The sequence below is a fragment of the Nicotiana sylvestris genome, chromosome 8 (assembly GCF_000393655.2).
Source record: "Nicotiana sylvestris chromosome 8, ASM39365v2, whole genome shotgun sequence".
Classification (NCBI taxonomy): domain Eukaryota; kingdom Viridiplantae; phylum Streptophyta; class Magnoliopsida; order Solanales; family Solanaceae; genus Nicotiana; species Nicotiana sylvestris.
In genome coordinates this window covers 1,922,835-1,947,585 of record NC_091064.1, presented here as the reverse complement: position 1 = coordinate 1,947,585, position 24,751 = coordinate 1,922,835, and the positions used below count along the sequence as shown (strand labels likewise).

Sequence of the window (24,751 nt, the reverse complement as noted above, 5' to 3'; positions counted from 1 at the left end):
TTGAGTAAGTGGGAGACTTCCCAATTCTTCCTACACCTAGAATGTATCCCTTTTTTCCATTGCCAAAGAACACACTCCCTCCTTCTAGGGCTCTGAGTGAAAGGAAATCATTAGTACTTCTAGTCATATGCTTCGAGCAGCCACTATCTATATACCATCTTTGGTTGGTTCCTTTCACTACTCCTTGCACAAGAGAATCAAGGATTAGACTTAGGAACCCAAACAAGTTTGGATCCTTTGTAATGAGGAAAAGGTTGAGGAAAAGGTTGAATCAAAGTTCTTTTTGTCAAAGCAGGCATCACATGTTTTTTATATAAGGGACCAGGTTTTTTAGTAGTAGTTACGTTTTCAGCAAAAACTTTTTTTTTCTATTGGGACTGAAATATGGCTTTACATGTTTCTTTAAATTTCCCAGTGTTACTGCAGTGAGTGCAGAGCCAATTATTAGGGATAGTAACATACCTGCTATGCGGGTTGTAAGGAGTTTGTTCCCTTTGGAGCCCGATTCCCTGCCTGTTTCCCTCGTTGTTCTTATACATAGCAGTGATTGCATTAGAGGACTAGGTCTATTTAAGAGATTTTTCTATGTCATTCTTAACTCTTCCTAGATCTTCCTGAAGTTGTCTGTTTCTCTCAAGTTTAGTACACATACTAGATTTCACTGATTTTAGCTTATTTTCAAGCCTAAGGTATGTCTCACTTGCAACTTCCTTTCCTTTTTGAGTGATCTCATGTCTACTTTCCCTTCTTAGTTCCTCAATTATTTCCTTTAGGTCTACAACTACTACTAATAGGTCATCTCTCTCATGATCTACGTTTGCAACTCTCTCAGCCAAGATATCTTTTTCCTTTTTTAAACTCTCAATGGTCTCTTTTAGATCAGCTACAACCACCACTAAATCATCTCTCTCATGTTCTATTTCATCTAGTTCCACAGTTAGCATATTTTTTTCATCAATGAGATTGTGATATGTATCAGTTAGAACTTTAGCCAAGGATATAAGCTTCTTTTGAGAATAGGACTTTAAATTTCTTTGAACATCCAAAAAGTTTACCACATCACCATCGTCATCTTCCTCATCCTCATCTGTTTTTTCCATTAGGAAAAAAATAGAGTCATACTCAGCTGATTCACTTTCTACTGCCATCATAGAGCTATCACCTTGCTCATCATCTTCTCCGGATTCGGTGGAAGAGTCTCCCCATGCAGCAAGAGCCTGTTTAACTACATTATCAACGATATCTTTTCTCTTGAATCTTTTGTCAAGAACCGGGTTCCTCTTGGTTGCTTTATCAGTATTGTGTTTATACTGGTCATGCTTGTGGAGAGGGCAATCCTTGATGAAGTGTCCTAGCTTCCTGCACTTATGACATAATTCATAGCCTTTTGGCTTGCTGGAGCTGCCCCTCTTTGGAATACCTCCATTTCTGCAAACTATCTTCTGAAATCCTTTTGTTAGATAGGCCATATCAGCATCCTCACCACTTGAGTCATTGTTGTTTGTCTTGAGAACCAGGTTCTTCTCCCTTTTGGGCTTTCTTCTCTCATGATCCTTCATCTTCTTCATCTCATAACTCTTCAAATTGCCAATAAGTTCACCAATGGTCAGCTTTTGCAGATCCTTTGCCTCCGTGATAGCATTAACTTTGCTTTCCTAAGAATCAGGTAATACACTGAGTATTTTCCTGACAAGTTTATTCTTTGGAATAATCTCTCCTAGAGAATGAAACTCATTGATGATAGATGTGAAGCGAGTGTGTGTGTCCTAAATGGACTTATCATCCTTCATCCTGAAGAGTTCATACTCAGTGGTTAGCATATCAATCTTTGACTGCTTGACTTGAGTTGTCCTTTCGTGTGCTTTTTGGAGAGCTTCCCAGATTTCTTTAGCAGATTGATAGGAAGAAATCTTGTTGTATTTGTTTGGTCTAATGCTACAGACAAGGATCCTTTTTGCTCGAAAATTCTTCTCTATAGACTTGCGGTAACTATCATTGTATTCCTTTCTTGTTTTGGGAATTGTCACTGTTGGTTCACCAATGGTCGTCATAGGAATGAAAGCACCATCACAGATAACATACCAGAGCTCTGAATCTTCAGCCATGATGAAGTCGTGCATCCTTGTCTTCCACTATCCGTAGTATTGTCCATTGAACCTCGGTGGTCTGTAGGTAGACTAACCTTCTTCAAAGTTTGGTGGAGCAGCCATGAGGATCTTTTATAGGTGTTAGCCTGATAGAAAGAACCTGCTCTGGTACCAATTGATAGAAACTAAGGGTCCACCAAACTATATAGAAAACTAGGTTCTATATTAGTTCTCACAGAACACACGCACACAACAGTAAGTAAATGACACAATGGAGTTTTACGTGGAAAACTCCCAGCTCACAAGATTAAAAACCATGAACTATACTCGTAGGATTTCAACTTCACTACTGAGCAAACTTTAGATTACAAACTATTGTAACCTAGGAATTCAACTCTTAATCCCTCACTAACTTGTAATAACCCTGTTACAATCCCCTTTGCAATAACTCTATTACAAAGCTTACAACTTGACTAACTCTAGCCAAGACACAAACACAAAGTTTATAATTTTACAAACGATTTCCTACATAATGCTTCTTAACTAAGCTAAGTAGGAATTACAAATAAATCACTTAAACAAAGGTGCAACACAACTAAGGATATGTAATGTCTCAATGCAGGAAACTAGTCCTTTGTTATGTTGTTCTTTGTTCTTGAAACATTGAGAGTCATTTGCAAGATTGACGCACTTGAGAGAAAGCTTGATCGGTTCTGGAAGTGTACAATTGACTTGTTTTTGATTTGCTTCATGTTAATATTATCCAAGTGATGTTACTTGGATACTATGTCCCCCTTAAATAAATTCCGTCCCTAAATTTACCTTGTACTGGTCCCGAAACAAATGTGCATATTGAACTCGCATATCCTCTTCTCTCTCCCAAGTAGCTTCTTCGCCAAAATATTTTTTCCAAATAACTTTCACTAAGGGGATACTTTTGTTTCTAAGCTCTTTTAACTCATGCGCTAAGATTTGGATTTGTTCTTCTCCATATGTCAAATCATGATTGACCTCACAGATTCAATAGAAAGTACATGAGATGGATCTAAGCGGTATATTCTAAGCATAGAAACATGAAAGACGTTGTGGATCTTGTCTAACTCTGGTGGAAGAGCTAGTTTATAAGCAACTAGGCTAACTCTCTCAAGCACTTAAGGTCCAATAAATCGTGGACTAAGTTTACCTTTTTGGCCAAATCTCATAATCTTCTTCAATGGAGAAACCTTTAAAAATACCTTATCACCCGCTTTATACTCAATTTCACGCCTCTTAAGATCAGCATAAGACTTTTGTCTATTTGAAGCAATTTTTAAGCGATCCCTGATTATTTTTACCTTATCTTCAGTTTGTTGCACAATCTTAGGACCCACCAATTTTCTTTCACCAACCTCATTCCAACAAAGAGGCGTTCTGCATTTTCTCCCATATAAAGCTTCATAAGGAGGCATGCATGTACTTGATTGGTAGCTATTATTGTAAGAAAATTCTATCATGGCTAAGTGTTTGTCCCAACTACCCTCAAACAAAATAATGCAGGCTCGAAGCATATCCTCCAAGATTTGTATTACCCTCTCAGATTGGTCGTCTGTTTGTGGATAGAAAGCAGTACTAAAATTCAACATGGAACCCAAAGGTTCTTGCAAGCTAGACCAAAATCTGAATGTAAACTTGGATCTCTATCAGACATAATAGAAATAAGGATTCTATGCAACTTCACAATTTCATTAATGTATAATTCTGCCAAACGTTCCAGTGAGTAGTCCATTCTGATTGCCAAGAAATGAGCACTCTTAGTTAGTCTATTTATAATGACCCAAATTACATCATGATTCCTTTGAGTGCATGGAACTCTAGAAACAAAGTCCATCGTCATCCTTTCCCATTTCCACTCAGGTATTGACAAGGGTTGTAGTAGACCAGCTGGGATTTAATGTTCAGCTTTTATTTGTTGACATACCAAGCATTTTATAAATTAACTATGCAATGTCTTTCTTCATACCACTCCACCAGTAGTACTCCTTGATGGTCTGGTACATTTTTGTATCTCCAGGATGCATTACATAAGGTGAACTATGTGCTTCATTCAAGATCTTCTTCCTCAATTCATCATCATTAGGAACACACAACCTATTTTTATAAAATAAGGTACCATCTTTTTTCAATGTAAAATCTAATTTTCTTCTATTTTGGACTTCTTCAACCCGTTTCACAAGCTTTTCATCTAACTTTTGTGCTTCTTGGACCTGCTCAAGTAAGGCTAGCTTGACTTGCAAATTAGAAATGATAGAACCATTAGAATTAAATGAAAGACTAGCATTTATGGATCTTAATTCAAGAAGCAAAGGCAAAGGACTTAGAGTTAAACTTGCAAGGGAATTGCGACTCAACACATCTGCAACCGCATTGGCTTTTTCAGGATGATAATCAATCGTGCAATCATAATCTTTGATGAGTTCAAGCCATCTAAGTTGTCTCAAGTTTAACTCTTTTTGTGTACCTAAGTACTTCAAACTCTTGTGATCAATAAATATGTGACACTTCTCTCCGTACAAGTAATGCCTCTAAATTTTTAAGGAAAAAACAATGGAAGCAAGTTCAAGATCGTGAGTGGGATAATTCAACTCATGCAATTTCAACTTTCGAGAGGCTTAAGCAATTACTTTCCCTTCTTGCATCAAAACACAACCCAAGCCACAACGAGATTCATCATTGTATACCACATAATCTTTCTTTTCAGTTGGCAAAGAAAGTATTGGAGCTTGTGTCAACAAGGATTTGAGCTTTTCAAAGATCTCTTGACACTTTTCATCCCACACAAACTTGGTTTCTTATCCAAAAAGTTTGGTCAAAGGAGAAGCTATAATAGAGAATCCCTTCACGAACCTCCTATAGTATCCTGCTAAACCTAAGAAACTTCTGATCTTAGTTGGAGTTTTATGGGATTTCTAATCAATAATAGCTTGAATCTTACTAGGATCGACCTTCACACCTTCAGCTGATACAATATGCTCCCCAAAAGCTACTTCACTCAGCCAAAATTCACATTTGGAAAGCTTCAAGTAGAGTTGCCTCTCTTTCAGAATTTGCATGACAATCCGAAGATGCTTATCATGATCTCTATTTTTGGAATAGACTAAAATGGCATCAATAAAGACCGCCACAAATTGATCAATACACGGTTCATTAGATCCATAAATACAGTTGGAGCATTTGTCAAATCAAATGGCATTACCAAAAATTCATAACGGCCATACCTAGTCCTAAAAGCAATTTTAGGAACATCTTGCTCTCTCACGTGCAACTGATAATATCCAGACCTCAAGTCAATTTTTGAGAACAAGCTGGCACCCTTCAGTTGGTCAAACAATTCATCGATTCTAGGCAATGGATATTTGTTCTTGATTGTTACCTTGTTCAGCTGTCGGTAATCAATGCAAAGCCTAAGAGTGCCATCTTTTTTTTTCACAAATAAAACAGGAGTTCCCCAGGGCAAAATACTGGGATGGATAAAACCTTTCTCAAGAAGTTTTTGTAATTGAGCCTTCAACTCTTTAAATTCAGCTGGAGCCATTCTATAAGGAGCGATAGAAATAGGAGCAGTTCTAGGGACAAGCTCTATAGGAAATTCAATCTCCCTTTCTGGAGACAACCCAGGAAGATCATCAGGAAATACATCAGGAAATACATCAGGAAAGTCGCACACGGTTGGTATGTCCTTAATACTTGGACTCCCCAATAGTGTATCGACTATATGAGCAAGATAGGCATCACAACCTTGATGAATCATCTTCCTTGCCAAGACCGCAGAGATATTATTATATGTCAATGATCTTTCTCCTTGAACTACAATGTGTGAGTATGCAGGAGTTCTAAAAGTCACTTGCTTCAACCTATAATCAACCAATACATGGTGCCTATGGAGCCAATCCATACCAACAATAACATCATAGTCTTGAAAGGGTATTTCAAGCAAGTCTGCAGGGAAGACCAGATTTTGAATCATGAATGGATAATCTCGGTAAATCTTGTTAACAATAGTCTGATGACCTAATGGACTCATGACCAACACATCAAAGTCAAGTCTCATAGATTTAACAGTATCCATAAATGCAAGTGATGAGCAAACATAAGAGTGCGAAGATCCAGGATCAAATAATGTAACAACAGATATGCCAAATAAGTGAAATTTACCAACAACCACGTCTGGTCCATCTTGGTCATTATTTTGTCTCATAGCATAAAATCGTGTAGTAGATCTCGACCCACTAGCCTGATTAGCTCCACCCAAAACTGCTGCTTGCATATTTCTAGGTCTTGCACCGCTATTAGCTTGAGAATGAGTAGTGACAGGCTTTTGAACTGAGCCATCTATATGTGTATAAGAAAGAGGATTATGATTAGGACAATCCTTCACTTTATGATTCAGACTTCCACAATTAAAACAAGTACCAGAAGTTATTCTACATGCACCATAATGATTTTTCTCGCACTGTGCACAAGTAGGTGTATAAGTTTTGCCTTGGCCATAACTTGGATTACTGGAAATAGAGAAATTTGGCTTATTTTGCTTATGATATGATGACTTCTATGCATGTTTAGTCTTGGAATAGCCAAACTTTCCCTTCTTGGACGGACCGCCATAATCTGAATTACCCTTCCTAAACTTGTTTTCTCTCATACTAGCTTCTTCCTTGTTAATTCTTTCCCAAGTAAGAGCAGCTAAAATTATCTTGGAAAAATACTCAAGTTGAAAGATTGCCACAGATTTTCGAATGTAACCATTCAAACCTTCTTCAAATCTTCTGCACTTGTCTCTTTCACCATCAATAATACCTCCAACATAGCGAGAAAACCTGAGAAATTTTTGTTGATACTCTGCAATAGACATACTCCCTCGTCTTAAATTCAGAAACTCTTTTTTCTTAGCATCACAATAGACTGGGGGGACATATTTCGCACGAAATGCTTACGTCATCCCAAGTCCGCACCAGAGGTTTTGCTTTTGCAGTTGACACACTTACCCACCAACCATAAGCATCTTTTCGTAAAAGAGAGATAGCATACTTAAATTTGATAGCATTAGTATACTCTAGCTGTTCAAAGATCCTCTCCATGCGCTCGAGCCATTATTCAGCTACGTTAGATCGATATTGCCTTCAAATTTAACTCCACCCATTTCCCTTATCTTATCAAAATTCATTTCACTAGAATTTGATATTGTCCCAGCCATGTGACGAAAGAACTCAGCCATCTGCTGAAATGGAGGAGTCATAATAGGAGTACTATGACTCATTGCCTTTGGATTACTGCCCACTTTATTTTCACTAACAGGAGAATGATTTAGGTTAGGCAAGGGTTCCTCATATCCTTCCTAGAGGTGAGGTGGAGCATTATAATGAGCCTAACTTTCATCAATGGATTCAATAGCTCTATTCGGAGAAGAGACCATATTAAAATTCCTATAAAAGATAAGATCATATTCCATTAGGGACATGTACATTATGCATATGCACAAGGAATATAATAAATTACATTAAACAAGTATGCACAAATTTATAATCTCCAAGTCATTTTCAAGAAAGAAAATAACAACAAATATTAGGTACGATCACAACAAGAATCCTAGAATCAGAAACCTAAGCTCTGATACCAAAACTTGTAGCAACTCCCTTTGGGATGGTGCTACTTACGAAACAAATCTAATTTACTACTTATAACATTAAGAAGATATTAATCCAAAAAGACATTCAAAATAATTTAGTAGCGGAAATAGGCTCATGCGATAAAGGTTCAAAGGGTAATATTTTGTTTTTAAAAATACAATTCATAATTTTATTTAAAAACAAAATACAATGTCAAAATATCAACATAAGGTGATATAACCCTTCTTGAATAATCAACACATTAAAGCAACTTCCTAACAAAATTGTACTTTCATTCAACATCACTGCAAGTTTGTATTGTACATAAATTTCAAATTATCGGGTATAAAAAGGAAAACTAGTTTTCTCCTTTGTACATAATTACAAGACAAAGTGTAGATTTAACATATTAAAAGACTTGAGTTATTAACACACCCTAAAATAGTAAAATAAGTTATCAAATTCAAGTTACAAGATTTTGGTCTTAAGATCCAACAAACCTCCAAATAACATATATAATTGTGATATATATATCATGTACATGTCCCAAAAGTATACAAACTAAGGTGCATATGCAAATGTGATCTCCATAAGTGCTCCCAAAAAGACTACTTCATAAGACCGTCTTCAAGTTTCATTCCGTACATTACCTATGATAGAAAACAATTATCGCTAAGCATAAAGCTTAGTGGCGTATAAACTTTGGGCTTGGAGCAATTAAATTCTCCAATTCCCCTTTTCAGTCATAGGCAGCTCAAATTTAATATAATTTAAAATAAGTGAACAAATATATCAAAAGTATCAAATATCAAACCTTGAAGCATTTCCAAATATCAATAACAATGTTCAAGAGTCGAGAAAGCGTATACTATCAATCCAAGAGAGTTTGCCACATATCCATTTTTTTCTCCAATATGTACGTCATGCCATCACACTAAGTATAATAAGATATCAAGATGGACCGAATCCCCAAATCAAGTAGGGTCAAACCCAATAGTCAAGAGAATCAAGAACCATATTAAAAATGGCTTCCTAGTTCGTACTTAACATAGACAAGTTCCATAATTTAAGACGAACTACGAACCCAAAGTCAAGATGGCAAAAGATCCAAATCAAGAGGCATGCCAAGATAAGTGACAAAGTCACTGCCACAATAAGGACAAAATCCCAACAAGAATGCAAAATGATTAAGCAAATCCGTACGAGTGGGCGATTTAGCAAATATCTTACAATACTTGATATAACACAAATACAATGCTATTAATTGAAGACAAGAAAAAACAAAATATTAGGTTATTTCAAAATATTCCAGTAAGTAAAAAGAGTATAAAGTTTATACACAAACCTTGGTATTTTACCACAAAACAGTTCAACCACAACTTGACGATGTTCGAATCGTCTACGCCATAGACAAATCAAATCTGTCCACTTCCTCAAACACTTCCCCTTAGATTTTACAAGGGTATATATATCTTAAATACATAATCAAATATCTATATAAGTTCAGTGATTTAACATGTATAACTAAATATGATATTGTTGAAAATTACCCAAAATTTTTGAAACAGAAATTTTGGACAGTATCACTGTTTCGTGTTGTGGCTCAGATTTGAAGATAAAAAAGGACAAACTAGATTGTGTGGTCTTCTTTACATTTGTAGATATGTGTCTTAGCATTTCTGAACATCTTGTATCACCCCCATATCAATTTTGTACAAACAATTATGCTAAAATTACTAATAGTAGTATAGGGAGGGTTTGTAAAACAGAAAATCAGGACAACACCTTCCCTGTACTTCATCACCTATTTTTGGGTAAATAAAGACAAACTAGGTTTTGGTTCCTGCATAAGAATTGTAGATCTATAAAATAGCTTTCCAGAAAGTCTTGGATCACTTAAAACGACGCTCTATACAAAATGATATGAAGAAAATACTAATAGTTGTCTAGTGTAAAACGGGTTTAGTAACTTACCACAAAAGAGAGGAGCAATTGAGCTTCCCCAAGAACGAATTTTGCTGGTTGGTTTAGTGGAAATTTATGATAGTTTTCATGAATTTTTTAGGTGATAAGAAGGAGAGAGGGTAGGGGTTTTCTTTGTCTTGAAAAAATAAAATATGAGAGGAGGGTATGGAAAAACATGTCTACCAAGGTAATATCTAAACTTTTGATAAATATGAAAAATGTGGCTACCCAACCTACTAAATATATTTAGATAAATACAAAAGGGTGGCAGCCCAAAACCTTAATTATATAGTGTATTAATAATAATTCATCAAAATAATATTAAGTGTTACACATAGCAATATCATGGACTTCTTTGTCAATATTAGCACAATCTAAAGTAAGAAATTTTCGTATAATGTTAATTTCATTAGGAAGTGCGAAGTAAAATATCTCCTCAATATAAAGATGCTCAATCAAGAACGCAAATATTAGTAAAAATGTGGGGTGTTACAGATGATGCAAGCATTATTTGGTACAAAGGCATTCCCCTAAAGTGACTGTTGCACTGTTTATGGTGTTGCGTGCGTGCAGAGGACAGTTGCAGCAGCTTTACAACCTGTGGGAAATTGACTTAGTACAGTCAGCAAGGGAACTAATGTCCATTTGTTTCCTCTGTCGTTTTTTTGACTCTGAATTGTTGAGGCATGTAACGGACTTAAGACTTGTTATTCTTGAGCACTTGAGGATGTGGAACAGCTTCCCCATCTGGTTCTTTAAGTTTGTTAGATCATCAAAACATAGCAGGTCACATAACCTATCAAGTTATGAGTACGTTAATTTATGTATTATTTTATGTGTGGTAGAAGATGAAACAACTAAATCCCGAATAACTAAATCATGCATAACTAACCCTTACTTACTTATTCATGCAAAACTAATTCATGTATATATAACTAATCTCTGTATTACTTAGCTTATACCTTTGTAACCCTAGCTAGCAACCAAACAACCCCTAAGTGTATATATATTTTGTACACCGTTATAGACAAAATTTGAAACTTTACATTATATACCACCTTTGTGATGTATTCAGACTTTCTATTCAGAAGTTTCTACCAGTATACTAATGGTGAAGGTCCAACCATTCTAGATAATGGAGTAATACTATTTGCATTTTTAGGAGTGCAAACGGAGTCAGGATTTGAAGCTTATGAATCTTTTTAAATTATTGAATTCTAAATTAATAATTTTTATATAGTCAAATACTTGATTTGAACAAAAGTTATCAAGTTAGATCGAACCCGTAATCGATACACTAATTCCACTCCTGAGATTAGAGGATTCTTCTTCTTTTTTTTTGGGGGGGGGGGTGGGAGGGGGGAGGGGAGGGCTAGAGTGTTCCTTTTCGATTATTTTCTTCACAATTTTTTTGGGTAGGCTCATTAGTGATTTCATAAACTTAAGGGGTGCAACGTATTAAGTGAGAATTGATCCGTCTTCCTCTTAGTAAATAACTCAACCTTCAACCAAGTGCACCATTCAACTTTTTAAAATACGGATGCCAACAGTTAATATTATACCAATTTTAAAATATATGTTACATAAATATTTAATTTTTCGGAAAGATCATAGGTTCACGTACCCTATTTTTTCCCTCTAAATCCGCCACTGCTCCAAAGAGTTAGCTTATACCAATTGAGCCAAGTACACAGAATTATTATAAATATAATAATCAAATGTCTACCGTCATAACAATCAGAAAAAAAAAAACAAGTACTTTTTTTTTTGGATTATCTGGCTCTATATGTCTCAAATATTCTATTCTTAGATTTTTTTAAAAAATATTTGATTATAATTTATACAATATTTCGTTCTAAAATTATAAATTTAGTGACTTATGACATTATTATATTTATATATTACTATTCCTAGATAGTTAATCAAATTCCTGCACTTTTTAATTTGAGTTTTAAAAAAATTATGAATATATTATCTTTAATCTTTTGTACTTTACTATATTTTTAAATGTTATTTTTAGTTGGCCTTAGATAAAATTTGTTATCACTCAAAAGACTTCCTTTTTTATTAATGATTTTTTGGTCAATTCAACTCTATCAATTTCACTGAGTCTAGTGCAAAGATTGAGAATTGTATGAGAGCTAGCTTGAACCTAAAGAGGAAGAAAGTCAATCCTAATTTCCAACTTTTAAGGCCCTAAATTTTTAATGAATTTCTTTAGAAAAAATATAAATTTTGGACTAAAGTTATTGAATTCGGCCGAACTCATAACCAGCATGCTAGCTCCGCCGCTAAGTATGTGAAGAACCAAATTGGATCAATCATAAACTCTCTTAATTAAATGAATCGGTTAGTTATTCATTCGGGATTCTTCTATCTACGTTTAGAAATACATACTTATTACATGCCTCAAATAATGTGAGACTTTACCATACATTATTACATGCTATATATAATGTAGGAAAATGGTGTGGTTTAATTTACGAGCCAAAAATCATTCTTTTTATTCGTTTTATGCATTATATGGAGGTCAAATTCCACTTTAATCAATCATCAAATCTCCACAATATATTAAATGAAGAATCTTACTCTCTAGTGTTACTATATTTAACTAAAAAAAAATGGGGTGCTCCGTGCTTATAAATAGAAACTAGGGTTATGTTAGGCATGGCATAAATTACTTTAATTTACTAATAAGTACGCTATTTTTTCCCCCTAATTTTCATGGATTCGTTTGATTTAAGGTAAAAGATGAAGTTGTTGGGTACGTTTCAGTTCTGGTATATCACAACAACAACGACCCAGTATAATCCCACAAGTGGGGTATGGGGAGGGTAATATGTACGCAGACCTTACCCCTACCCCGAAGGATAGAGAGGCTGTTTCCAGGAGACCCTCGGCTCAAAAAAACAAGGGTCGAATAACTATCCATGAGATTATAATCTTAGGATATTCCATGAGATTAACTATCCGACCTCTTACGTGGAATAACTAATACCATCATTTAAGTATAAAATTTATACTGGTATTGTATCATTTTATCCAATGTTTGATTTGTATTTTTAATCTAGCGTGTAGCTAGTAATAATTGAAACGGAAGAAGTAATAATTTCTATATATTCAATAATTTCTTAAGATAAATATAGGGCTTGGATTAAAGCTACTGGGCTAAGCCGAACCCGTAACTTGTGTTCTACCTCCGCCCCTAAACATGCATATATCTCTCATTACAAAATACCAACAACAACAACCCAGTAAAATCTCACTAATGGGGTCCGGGAAGGGTAGAGTGTACGCAGACGAGCTGTTTCCGGGAGACCCTCAGCTCAGATTAACAATTTGCTGCATAATTAATATTTCAAGTTAAACAAATGATCACAAAATGGAGCAATAGGTGGGATATCTAACTTCCCAAATTTGAAAAGGGGGTATTAATCCATTGCCATAGACCAATGGGGATATTGAGTTTGCAACTTCTTCTTTCTGTTTTTCTTCTTTCTTTTCATCATCAACTGGACCAATACTCACAATGTTGGCAAAACCTACTTTCTTCCTAAGTATAGTGACCAACTCTGCTGCATCAATTTCCTCACCGATCACCATTAGCTCATTCTTTTCTTCACCTTCTATAGCTACTTTCTCTACCCCTGCAAATGTTCAAGTTAGCCAATGTTATCGTTTACGTGTGGATCCAACAACAACAACAACCCAGTATAATCCTACTTAGTGGGGTCTGGGGAGGGTAATGTGTACGTAGACCTTACCCCTACCCTGGGGTAGAGAGGCTGTTTCCAAATAGACCTTCGGCATCCTTCCCTCCAAGAACTCACAATGTTGGCAAAACCTACTTTCTTCCTAAGTGTAGTGACCAACTCTGCTGCATCAATTTCCTCACCGATCACCATTAGCTCATTCTTTTCTTCACCTTCTATAGCTACTTTCTCTACCCCTGCAAATGTTCAAGTTAGCCAATGTTATCGTTTACGTGTGGATCCAACAACAACAACAACCCAGTATAATCCTACTTAGTGGGGTCTGGGGAGGGTAATGTGTACGTAGACCTTACCCCTACCCTGGGGTAGAGAGGCTGTTTCCAAATAGACCTTCGGCATCCTTCCCTCCAAGAACTTCCCACCTTGCTCTTGGGTAGACTCGAACTCACAACCTCTTGGTTGGAAGTGGAGGTTGCTTACCATCAGAACAATCCCTCTTGTGGATCCGATTAGGGCAATAGGTTAGAAAGCTAATTTTTTTCGTACTTGTATTGCTTTTCTATATCTGTAATCAGTGGCGGTGGCGGTGGCGGTGGCGGAGCCAGAATTTTTATTAAAGGAGTCAAAATATAAAGAAATAAATTCACCAAAAAGTTAAGGGGTATCATTAAATGGTGTAATTTTCTGACAAAAGGGTGTCGGTGGGTGCATGTGGCTCTGCCACTGTCTGTAATACGAGTGTATTCTCGTATTTCCTATTTTTAGATTTTGGACTTGTATTGCTTTTGCTTCGGTTACCTTTTTCTGACGGATGGATTCTCCTTTGTCGTAGTTTCTTATTTTAACCGTGGTGATGATGCATTTTTTTTAAGCGGATGGTCTATCAGAGACAACGTTTTTACCTTTACAAGACATGGATAAGGTTTGCATATACACTACCCTCCTCGGACTCAACTTATAAGACTTTACTAGATTTATTGTTATTTTTGTTTTTGTTGTTGTTATTGTTATTGTTATTGTTATTGTTGTTGTTGTTGTTGTTGTTGTTGTTGTTGTTGTGTGGATCTGATTCTTTCTCTCATGCAAAGTATGTGTAAATACTTCATTGACATAGGCAGATGCAAATTATAGGTTGAGGGGTGACTGACACCCGAAAACTTTGGCAAAAACTCCATGTATACTTGTAAATGTCTTCAAAAAATAGTTAGTTATTAGTATAGAATCCCGTACAAATCTTTATGAAAAGTGATAAATTTAAATGAATGTCATAGTGTCCCGCGACCGTCGATTCCTAGGTCCGCCTATATAATCATTGATATGTATATGTCTCCAGTACCATATCAATTAATTGTAACATGCAGTCATACTAGATGTAATATACACTCTAGTTTCTTTTCATTTCATCTATCTTAATTTGACCATGCATGAAATTTAAGAATATAAAATAAAATTTTCAATTTTATAATCTTGTACTAAAGGTTTGTATAGTATAATGAAAATAATATTTGAATGTTGTGATTTTAAATATGTCATGTTATTTATATAATAGGGTGTCATTATGGATAAAACGTAAATGTGGAAATTAAAAACTTACAAAATATATAATTAAAAAAGTGGTACTAAGGCTTTATTTTTTATTTTTTTTTTATTTTTGCCAAAAGACGCTGAATTTATTATTAGGCAGTAAATTAAAGAGAGTTATTACAGTCCCAGATTAATCTTATCGAAGCAGTCGCTAGTAAATCTTTGCGAAAAGTAGAGAAAGCAAATAAAGGTAGTTCACTCCAGAAATGTTCGTCACACTCAGCGTTAGAATGCTAGTTACAGCGGCTCCCAAACTAAGGCTTAAAAACAGGGATTATTATTACTACTACTATATTGTTACCTGGTATTTTTGCTGCAATTAACAAGACCTTGCTCTGGTTTTTGGATCTAGAATCTTGATAATTGTTCCCCCAACATTTGGCAAGGTACTTTAGCTTCAAAAAATCCATAAGAAACTTCTTCAGGATGGAATGGGAGTTTCCATTAATAGAAACCTTAATGACAACTTTTTTCTGCATTAGTAGCACCAAAAAAAGGAAAACAAAAATAATAATCAGCAAAATTAACTTTTGATGAGTTTATTGCACATTTTTTTTGGATACTATCAAAAAAAAAAAATTATAGTACTTACCTTCATTGTTCCTCTTCAGAGGATATAATGGAGCAATTTATTATGATAATATTCTTAAAAGTTCGTGTTGAAATGTCTTTGGCACTTTTGAAGTTGTGGCTAAAATTTGATTGATCTTGTTGTATTTATTCTAAAAATCATGTGGAAAAATTTTACACTTAATAAATCCGTTTGTCCTATTTTATATGAAAGTTGTATTTGATTGGACACACAGAGTTTAAGAAATAAAGGAAAAAAATTGATACATAAGCTCAATATGACAAAGTATAAAAAATTTCGTTACTCCCTCCATTCCCATTTACTTATCATGAATACGAAAAATAGTAATACTTGTCATTTTAAAAATCAAGAGAGAATTATTTCTTTTTTTTTTCAGATTTATCCTTAACATTAATTGTTCTAGAATTAAGAGACACGTAAATAGATAAATATAAAGAATTGATGTGAGGTGGATTATTCAAATCACTCTTCTTGATAATATTTTCCTAATGGATGTGTAAAATCTTATTTTGACAACTAAATGGGGGTGTAAATTCAGTGTTGAGCTAAGGGAAGTGGGCGTGGATGTGAGGCTTGAATCAATGGTCATCCCAAGTAGAGGCAGTTTCAAGTACCTTGGGTCGGTTATCCAAGGGGAGGGGAGATCGACGAGGATGTCACACACCGTATTGGGGTGGGGTGGATGAAGTGGAGGTTAGCATCTGGAGTCATGTGTGACAAGAGAGTGCCACTGATACTCAAAGGTAAGTTTTATAAAGCGATGGTTAGATCGGCCATGATGTATGGGACTGAGTGTTGGCCTGTTAAGAACTCACATATCTAGAAGATGAAAGTAGTAGAAATAAGGACGTTAAGATGAATGTGTGGGCTCAACAGGATGGATAAGATTAGGAATGATGATATTCGAGAGAAGGTGGCGTGACTCCATTGATGACAAGATATGGGAAACGATGCGCAGATGGTTCGGGCACGTACAGAGGAGAAGCCCAAATGCTCCGGTAAAGAGGTGTGAGCGGCTGGCTTTGGAGGGCACGAGAAGAGGTAGATGGAGGCCTAAGAAGTATTGGGGAGAGGTGATCATGCAGGACATGGCGAGGCTTCAGATTTCTGAGGTCATGGCCCTTGATAGGAAGTTGTGGAGGTCGAATATTAGGATTGTATGTTAGGAGGTAGTTGAGTATTTCCTTACTTCGTATCTTTGTGTGGCTAGTCTAGTAGGATTTTTGTTTGAGATAGCTAGTGACAATGTTGTATCTTGTACTCTTTCGTTTTTCATAGTGTCGCGTCTATTTACTGGCTATCGCTTTTGCTTTGCATCTATTTTCTGATTTTCATGATGTTATTTTTCTTATGGTATCTATTGGTTGTCTCTTTTCATCTTCTTGAGCTGAGAATCTTTCGAAAACAACCTCTCTACTCTCTCGGGGTAGAGGTAAGGTCTGCGTAAACACTACCCTTCTCATATCCCACTAGTAAGATTTTACTAGATCGTTGTTGTTGTAAATTGGAATGAAGAGAGTACTTTATTACAAGTAATCAAATAAGTGGTGATGACGCACAACATAAAGAAAATTATGTCTTTTTATTTTCTCTCTCCTAATAAAAAAGTATCTTTTATTTCAAATGGGTTCAAACATGTCTTTGAGGCGGAGGATCTATCGAAAATATTTTCTCTACCTTCACAAGGTAGGGTTAAGATCCACGTACACTCTGCCCTCTTCAAATCTCACTTTTATGAGATTATATTGGGGTGAGTTTGTTGTTGGTGTTGTTATTGTTGTTGGGTCCAAACATGTAATGTCATTAAGGATAAAATTGATATGCTAATTTTAAATAATATTTAAATAAAGAAATGCATCATTATTATATTTTTTTTAAAAAAAATGTGTATCACATAAAAAGTGATGGAAGGAGTACTAGAATATTCAGACCGTTGCCACAACAAATACGGCAAAAAAGGTGAAATATCACCATCCAAAAGCAAGTCAAATGTTTTATGAAGAATGACAATTTCATTCTTCAAATAGTAGGACAATAACGTTGTTATCGTTAGTTGTATGAAATCACAGTCCACTCTGAAATTTCCTTTCCAGTTTCAATCTTTTGGCATAGATGGATCATAGCCCTGTTAATTCTTTCTAAAGTACGGGTTCGATAGAATCCAATAATTTTGGCTTAAATTTTATATATATTTTAAGTAATTCATTTAATATGTATGAATTATTAATTTAGAATTCAATAAAGAGCCAGGCCTATCTTATAAAGAGAGGGGTCACCGGCGCCTTCGGCAAAAATTTCATGTATACATGTATTTGCCTTTTAAAAAATAGTGATATATTAGAAGTGACACCCTATATATAAGCAGATTTTGATTGAATGAAAAAATACATCCGCAACCTTCAAATCCTAGGTCTGATAGTCCCTGTCTTGTGCTATATGCAAATTTTTCACATACAACTTCCAATATAGTCATCTCTATTAGACCTAAGTTGATTTCAATGATTCAAAATAACAAATTACTCTTTATGTGCAGGATCAGTTTCTGAGCAGTAGAATAGAGGCATAAAAGAATCAAAACAAAAAAGGAAAGCGGAGCTAAAAAATCAATCAAAGGAGCTGGAAAAATCAATCAAAGAAGATATTATAGGAAAGATCTCAATTAAAGGAGGTCAAGGGCTTTATTTCTTCCGCTGAAAATTCTTCCACATAAAGACATCAATCGAAGCATAAATCAAGGGATTTGACAACGGGAATATTCTCTCATTAAAGAAAGAAATAAATTAAGGCCACGAGTCAAGGAAAATCAACAGAAGAATTAGTCTTGAAACGAATCAATCTACGATTCCTTTCTGAGAATAACTCCCTTAGATTTGCAATCTCTCAAAAGACTTACAAGACATAATGGCCTCATGAAGTATAAATACCTACTGTACCAGCCTTGAAAAGATATCTTTGATCGAACCAATTTCAATCTCTTTGTTCTACTTCAAACAAGCATTGTAGTCTGCTTTAGATTTCTTGTGTAACAAAGAAGAGAAAAGAGAGAAAAGAACATTTGTGAGGCATTGTATCAATTACAGAGAAAAGAACAAGGTGACAAAAATTATTGGTGTATAACAACATCAATCCATATGTACTAAGACACTTCATACTTGAAAGAGATCACCCTTGCAACCTAAGAGGACTGGACGTAAGATTCACTCTGAATTTGAACTTGTATAAAATATTCTGTGTCATTTACTTTCTGCAATTTATTTTCTATATTCAATTTTGAAAAAGCCAGTCGACTAGAACGCAAATTAGTCGACCACCTTGAAAAAGAAAAGATAAATTACAATTCACCCTCCCCCCTCTTGCACTTTCAATTAGTATCAGAGTATGTATCACACTTGTTGCTTAATAGCTTGTGAGAAAAGATCATGAAAAATCAAGTTACTGTTGGAGCACTCTTTCAATAAGAAACATCGCAAGTTAGGCCACCATATTTCAATGGATAACATTGTTCTTACTGGAAAGTGCAAATGAAAATTTATGCAAAATCCTATAATGTCAAAGTATGACGCATTATCAAAAGGAAAATTATCCACTACCAACAGTAGCTCAACCACCCGCTGATCCAGAAGATATAGATGATTACACAGGCGATCAAATGGTGGTTGTTCAGGTTAATGCTAAGGCACAAAACTTAGTAAATAATGCTATAAGTGGAGAAGAGTATGAGAAAATTTCAAGTTGTGATACAACTAAAGAAATGTGGGACAAACTGGAAGTCACCTATGAAGGAACCAGCAAAGTAAAAGAAACTTGGATAAACATGTTAGTTCATGATTATGAACCCTTTCAGATAAAAGAAGAAGAATCCATTGAGGAAATATTTGCAAGATTCAGCAAAATTATTGGTGATTTGAAAGTCTTTGGTAAAACCTACTCAAGTGGTGATCAAGTTCGAAAAATCCTAAGGAATTTACCTACCAGTTGGTAGAGAAAAGTAGTTGCACTCAAATATCAAGATCTAAACAAACTTTTATATAATGAACTACGAGGAAATCTTACAGAATTCGAGAAAACCTATCTTAAGAAAATAAGTCAGGAAGAAAAGTAGAAATAGTTGCCTTCAAAACTACAACTGAAGGACCTAAAAACGATATTGATGACGACCTAGAAGCTCTTGAAGAAGAAATTTTCATGGTATCAAGAAACATGGATGGATTGATGAGAAGGTATAGAAATACAAGAAGGGGAAAGATATCATCTAGGCGAACCAAGCAATACAATGAATAAGACAAGAATGACGGGAAGTGTTATGACTGTGGAAGGTATGGGCATGTTCAAGTTGAATGCCCATATCTTAAAAGAAAAGTCTCCAGAAGGTTCAGTAAAAACAAATCCTTCAGAAGCTGGAGTGATAAAGATAGTTCAACTTACGAAAATATAGTAAATTTGTGCTTCATGACCATCTTGGAAAACGACATGAACAAATACTCTAGTTATTGGACTGATAAAGATGTATCAGGCGATGAATGCAAGGAAGATACTGAAAACTATTTTATGGCACGAGGTGAAACAAGCGAGGTAAGATGCTATAACTGTGATAGATGTAATGAATTACAGGATATTCTTGACCTTACCCTGAAGGAGTCTCAAAAAATGTTGAGTGAACTAAGGAGACTCAATAAGGAAAAGTAGGACTAGGAACTTAAAGCTAGAAGCCTGTGAAATCGCAAGAGATGTACTTCAAGATGAAGTTTGCAAATGCAACTTAATTGCATATGCAAATCCATCAGTCAAGGTTCTGTCAAATCTAACTAGGTGACTTACAAGTGTCATAACCCAAAATCTACTAGTCGTGATGACACTTAACCCAACCCGCTAGGTAAGCCAACTAATAACTATCCAATTCCAATAACATTAATAAGACAATTAGACAAATGAAAATATCTGGATCTATTACATTTTTCAAGGGCCGGTAGTACAAATCATGAGCTTCTAATAATAGAGCTTACAAAGATGATATGAAGAAAATACATCTTCTGTTTGAATAGTACCTAAACAGAGTTTTATAAAACTAAGTCTACCATGAACAAGAGGCAGTTACAACAGGGACGCAGGTACACCTTCAAATCCATCTCTCGCCATGCGCAGCAGTATCGACATCTGAAATTTGCACGCAATGTGCAAGAAGTGTAGTATGAGTACAACCGACCTCATGTACTCAATAAGTAACAAACCTAACCTTAGGTTGAAAGTAGTGACGAGCTGGAACGAGGTCGGGTCCAACACCAATAACCAATAGCAGTTCATAACAATGTAAATCAAGTAAACAAAGAAGTAGCTCAGAGATAAGATGTTCATCCTTTTCATAGTTTTTCGAAAAATAGCCCCGCTTTTCAAGAATATCAGTGAAAAACTGAAATCTTCGAAAGAAAATACGAGATAGTCTGAAAATCGAAAATTTTCCCAAAATCCTTTCCACAACAAATAAGATGTTTCATTTTCCTTCCAAATAGCAAGTGTGAAATACTTTCCTATGCCCACATAACAATGTGTGTAAAAGAAAATTATGAATGACGTGATACCGTACAGAATGAGGAAGAATACATCTCTATATGTCATGTATGTATGCCAATGCCATATATCCAAGAGATAAACATGTACTCACACCTTTCACTCATAAATGCTCAACCACTCAGTATTGTATATGGCTCGTACGGCCCAGGGAAGATCCATCTCGAAATATTACATCACTGATTATCAGTCACTCAGTACCAAGGAAGGTCATTCCGGCCCCATGGAGAAGATCCATTTCATGTATATATAAATGCTCAACCACTCGATATTGTATATGGAACATACAGCGCAGGGAAATCCATCTCGGAACATATAGAAAACTGACATTAAGTCACCCAGTACCGAGGAAAAAGGGCAATCCAACCCTGTGGAGAAATCCATCTCCAGATATCAAATACTTCGGACAAATCCATGTCCAGGGAAATCCATCCCTCAATAATATCATCCACGCTCACTAGGGGTGTGTTGTAGACTCCGGAGGGGCTCTTTCAGCCCAAGCGCTATTATAAATCAGAATAATCGCTGCGGCGTGCAACCCGATCCCATAACTGTCACTCATAATCAGTCTCTTGGTCTCACTCAGTCATCAGTCTCTCCAGTCTCACCCACATGCTCACAATATCATGAAAATTTACCCGGAACAATGATATGATGTATCAATAAGTAACAACTAAGACTGAGATATGATATGAATGCATGAATGTCACTGAGTACGAAATATCAATGAAATCAATAAGATGACAGCAAGAAACGATCACTATGGGTCCCAATAATATCAGCATAAAGCATAAACATGATATCTAGCATGATGTACATATCATTTACTTTATCACATAGTGAAAACACAGATATCAACAAAATAGGGCCATTATTCAGTGCCCTGGAAACAACAGAGTCACAATTCACATGATGTCCGCCCACACGCCTGTTACCTAGTACGTGCGTCACCTCAATACCAATCACATAGCACATAATTCAGGGTTTCATACCCTCGACACTAAGTTTAGAAGAGTTACTTATCTTGAACAAGCCAATTCCAATACCGAGCAAGCCAAGCGATGCTCCAAAAATGTCATCTCACACGTAGCGACCTCCGAACGGCTCAAAACTAGCCGAAACAACTCAAATACATCAGATAAAGCCCAAGGAATCAATTACAATTGATAAAGATCGAATCCTAAATCAAATCCCAAATCCGGCCAAAAATCACACCAGGGCCTGCACCTCGGAATCCGACAAAACTCACAAAATCGAACAACCCATTCAATTACGAGTCCAACCATACTAATTTCACTCAAATCAGACTCCAAATTGTTGTTCAAAACTAAAAAATTCATATTAAGAAACTTTAGACCAAAACTCCAAATTTTCATCTCAAATACTAATTAAATGATGAAAATAATGATATATTCATGTATATTAACCAAATCCGAGTTAAAATCACTTATCCCGATGAATTTCTTGAAAAACCAACAAAAAATCATCGAAACCCGAGCTCCCAAGGTCCAAAATGTGAAATAATACCCTAAGCTTCATTTATATATTACACCATCTGACCTCCCAATGTGCGGTCCGCACATTTCCAAGTGCGGTCGCATCTTTCCAAGTCCTGCGGTCGCACAAAAATTGTGCGGCCGCACTCCTCCACTGAGGTCCGCATATTTCTGTTGCGGTCCACACTTTTATGTGCGGTCCGCACCTCTCCTCTGCCTTAGCACTCCAAAATGTGCGGTCCGCACTTCCAAAAGTACCAGAACAATATTAGAGTGCCGAAATGTTCGGACTTGCTCAAAACTCACCTCCGAACACACCCGAGGCCCCTGGGACCTCGACCAAAGATACCATCAAGTCCTAAAAATACCATACAAACTTAGTTGAGCCCTCAAATCACATCAAACAACAACAAAAATATGAATCGCATACTAATTCAAGCTTAATGAACTTGAAACCTCAAACTTCTATAATTGATGCCGAAACCTACCAAATCACGTCTAATTGACCCCAAATTTTGCACACAAGTCATAAATGACATAATGGAGCTATTCAAATTTCCGGAATCGAATTTCTATCCTGATATCAAAAAATTAACTCCTCGGTCAAACTTTCAAACTTAAATTTCCGTTTTAGTCATTTCAAGCCTAATTAAACTACAGACTTCCAAATGATTTTCGTACAAGCTCCTAAGTCCAAAATTACCATACGGTTCTATTCATGTCCTCAAACAATCGAGCAGAATGTAAATGCTCAAAACGACCAGTCGAGTCGTTATAATAAGTCAACTAGAAAAGGATTGGTTAGAACTAAGTCCACAAGTATTAACACAAGTGGTAGATCGAAAACTGGATCAATCCCTGTGTATCATTACTGTAACAAAGTTGGATATAAATATTCCTTTTGTAGATTTAGTAAATCTAATGTTTCAGGATGGATTTGGAAACCCAAAAACAATCCTGATTCCAGTAGAACTAACCAACAAGGACCCAAGCAAGCTTGTGTACCTAAAGAAGGTGATTTTTTTTTTTTTGCAGGAACACCACAGAAAGAGCTGCAAAGGAAAATGGTATTTAGACAGTACATGTTCCAGTCACATGACGGGTGGTAAAATCTGTTCAAAAAAGTCACAAAGATAAATGGTGGAAACATCAAATTTTGGGATGATTCAAAAGGAAAGATAGTTGGCACCGACACAGTTCCATTCGGCAATAATTGTGATATCACAGAGGTATATCTTGTAGATGGACTCAACTACAATCTCTTAAGTATAAGTCAGCTATGTGATTCGGGATACGAAGTAAAGTTTAAAAAAAAAAGGATATGCCATTGAAGATGAGACATGTAATATCGTTCTTCTAGGAAAATTGTATGGAAATGTTTATGTTCTTGATGACATTGAAAATCTATATAGTCATATTTGTTTAGCATCCATATCTGATGATCCATGGCTTTGGCATAAAAAAACTTGGTCACGCAAACATGCATCTAATTGAAAAACTCTCCAAGCATGATTTAGTTATTGGTCTTACCAAACTCAATTTTTCTAGAAATCATGTATGTGATGCATGTCAGATTGGTAAACAGACTAGAAACTCTTTCAAATGTCTTTGGCACTTTCGAAGTTGTGGCCAAAATTTGATTGACCTTGTTGTATTTATTCTAAAAAATCTTACGCTTAATAAATCCTTTTATCCCATTTCATATGAAATTTATATTTGATTGGACATGAAGTTTAAGAAACAAAGGGGAAAAAATTGAGACATAAGCTCAATATGGCAAAGTATAAAAAATTTCGTTACTCCCTCCTTTCCCAGTTACTCCCTCGGTTCACTTTTACTTATCCACTACTGACTTTGCACGCCCCCTTAAAAAATAATAAATAAAGTGCATAATTTACCATGATACCCATATTAATTAGTGTATAGTCTTAAAAGATTAGAAAAATGATTTGGAATGAGTAATTAATGCTAAGGACAAAACAGAAAAAATAGTAATTTTTTTTATATGCAAAAAGTGATAAATAAAAATAAAAATTTATTTTTAAAATACTTAACAATAAAAGTGAACGAAAAAAGTAGTTATCATGTATAATAAAATAGAAATTCT

At 35.5% G+C, this 24,751-nt stretch overlaps 4 protein-coding genes across 6 annotated transcripts; 1 reads left to right on the top strand and 3 right to left on the bottom strand.

Annotated features, from left to right (window-relative positions):
• Positions 1-566: 566 nt before the first annotated feature.
• On the bottom strand, positions 567-2,105 carry LOC138874469 (MAR-binding filament-like protein 1). Its single transcript, XM_070152918.1, has 2 exons — positions 1,842-2,105; positions 567-1,655 (listed from the first exon to the last, which is right to left on the bottom strand). The coding sequence occupies exons 1-2, from the start codon at positions 2,103-2,105 to the stop codon at positions 567-569; spliced, it is 1,353 nt and encodes a 450-aa protein (XP_070009019.1).
• A 2,927-nt stretch (positions 2,106-5,032) lies between these two features.
• On the bottom strand, positions 5,033-13,297 carry LOC138874468 (uncharacterized). The gene is made up of 5 exons (XM_070152917.1): positions 13,103-13,297; positions 7,242-7,458; positions 6,741-6,962; positions 5,342-6,455; positions 5,033-5,204 (listed from the first exon to the last, which is right to left on the bottom strand). Exons 1-5 carry the CDS (start codon positions 13,295-13,297, stop codon positions 5,033-5,035), a joined length of 1,920 nt encoding a protein of 639 aa, XP_070009018.1.
• On the bottom strand, positions 13,253-15,668 carry LOC104232429 (uncharacterized). 3 transcript variants are annotated; one of them, XM_070154633.1, is made up of 4 exons: positions 15,584-15,668; positions 15,293-15,464; positions 13,459-13,643; positions 13,253-13,341 (listed from the first exon to the last, which is right to left on the bottom strand). In XM_070154633.1, the coding sequence occupies exons 1-4, from the start codon at positions 15,587-15,589 to the stop codon at positions 13,336-13,338; spliced, it is 369 nt and encodes a 122-aa protein (XP_070010734.1). In that variant the 5' UTR covers positions 15,590-15,668; the 3' UTR covers positions 13,253-13,335. The 3 variants fall into 3 exon arrangements, with proteins under 3 accessions (XP_070010734.1, XP_070010735.1, XP_009783945.2); XM_070154634.1 differs by having other exon boundaries at positions 13,465-13,643; XM_009785643.2 differs by having other exon boundaries at positions 13,267-13,643.
• A 3,471-nt stretch (positions 15,669-19,139) lies between these two features.
• LOC104232447 (uncharacterized) lies at positions 19,140-19,565 on the top strand. The gene has a single exon (XM_009785662.1). It carries the CDS (start codon positions 19,140-19,142, stop codon positions 19,563-19,565), a length of 426 nt encoding a protein of 141 aa, XP_009783964.1.
• The last annotated feature ends 5,186 nt before the right edge of the window (positions 19,566-24,751 follow it).

Excerpts from the sequence above, each read along its gene's own strand:
- LOC138874468 (XM_070152917.1), bottom strand. The coding sequence starts at position 13,297 with ATGGTGATCGGTGAGGAAATTGATGCAGCAGAGTTGGTCACTATACTT. Across the intron at positions 6,456-6,740 it reads AGAAAACAAGTTTAGGAAGG|ATGGCTCAGTTCAAAAGCCT; the intron begins GTAATTCAGATT and ends ATACACATATAG. Across the intron at positions 5,205-5,341 it reads AAAATTGCTTTTAGGACTAG|AGATCATGATAAGCATCTTC; the intron begins GTATGGCCGTTA and ends TTCCAAAAATAG.
- LOC138874469 (XM_070152918.1), bottom strand. The coding sequence starts at position 2,105 with ATGGCTGAAGATTCAGAGCTCTGGTATGTTATCTGTGATGGTGCTTTC. Across the intron at positions 1,656-1,841 it reads CACACGAAAGGACAACTCAA|GAAAGCAAAGTTAATGCTAT; the intron begins GTCAAGCAGTCA and ends CCTGATTCTTAG.
- LOC104232429 (XM_009785643.2), bottom strand. Across the intron at positions 13,644-15,292 it reads AATTGCAGCAAAAATACCAG|GGGTAGAGAAAGTAGCTATA; the intron begins GTAACAATATAG and ends GAACATTTGCAG.
- LOC104232447 (XM_009785662.1), top strand. The coding sequence starts at position 19,140 with ATGACGCATTATCAAAAGGAAAATTATCCACTACCAACAGTAGCTCAA.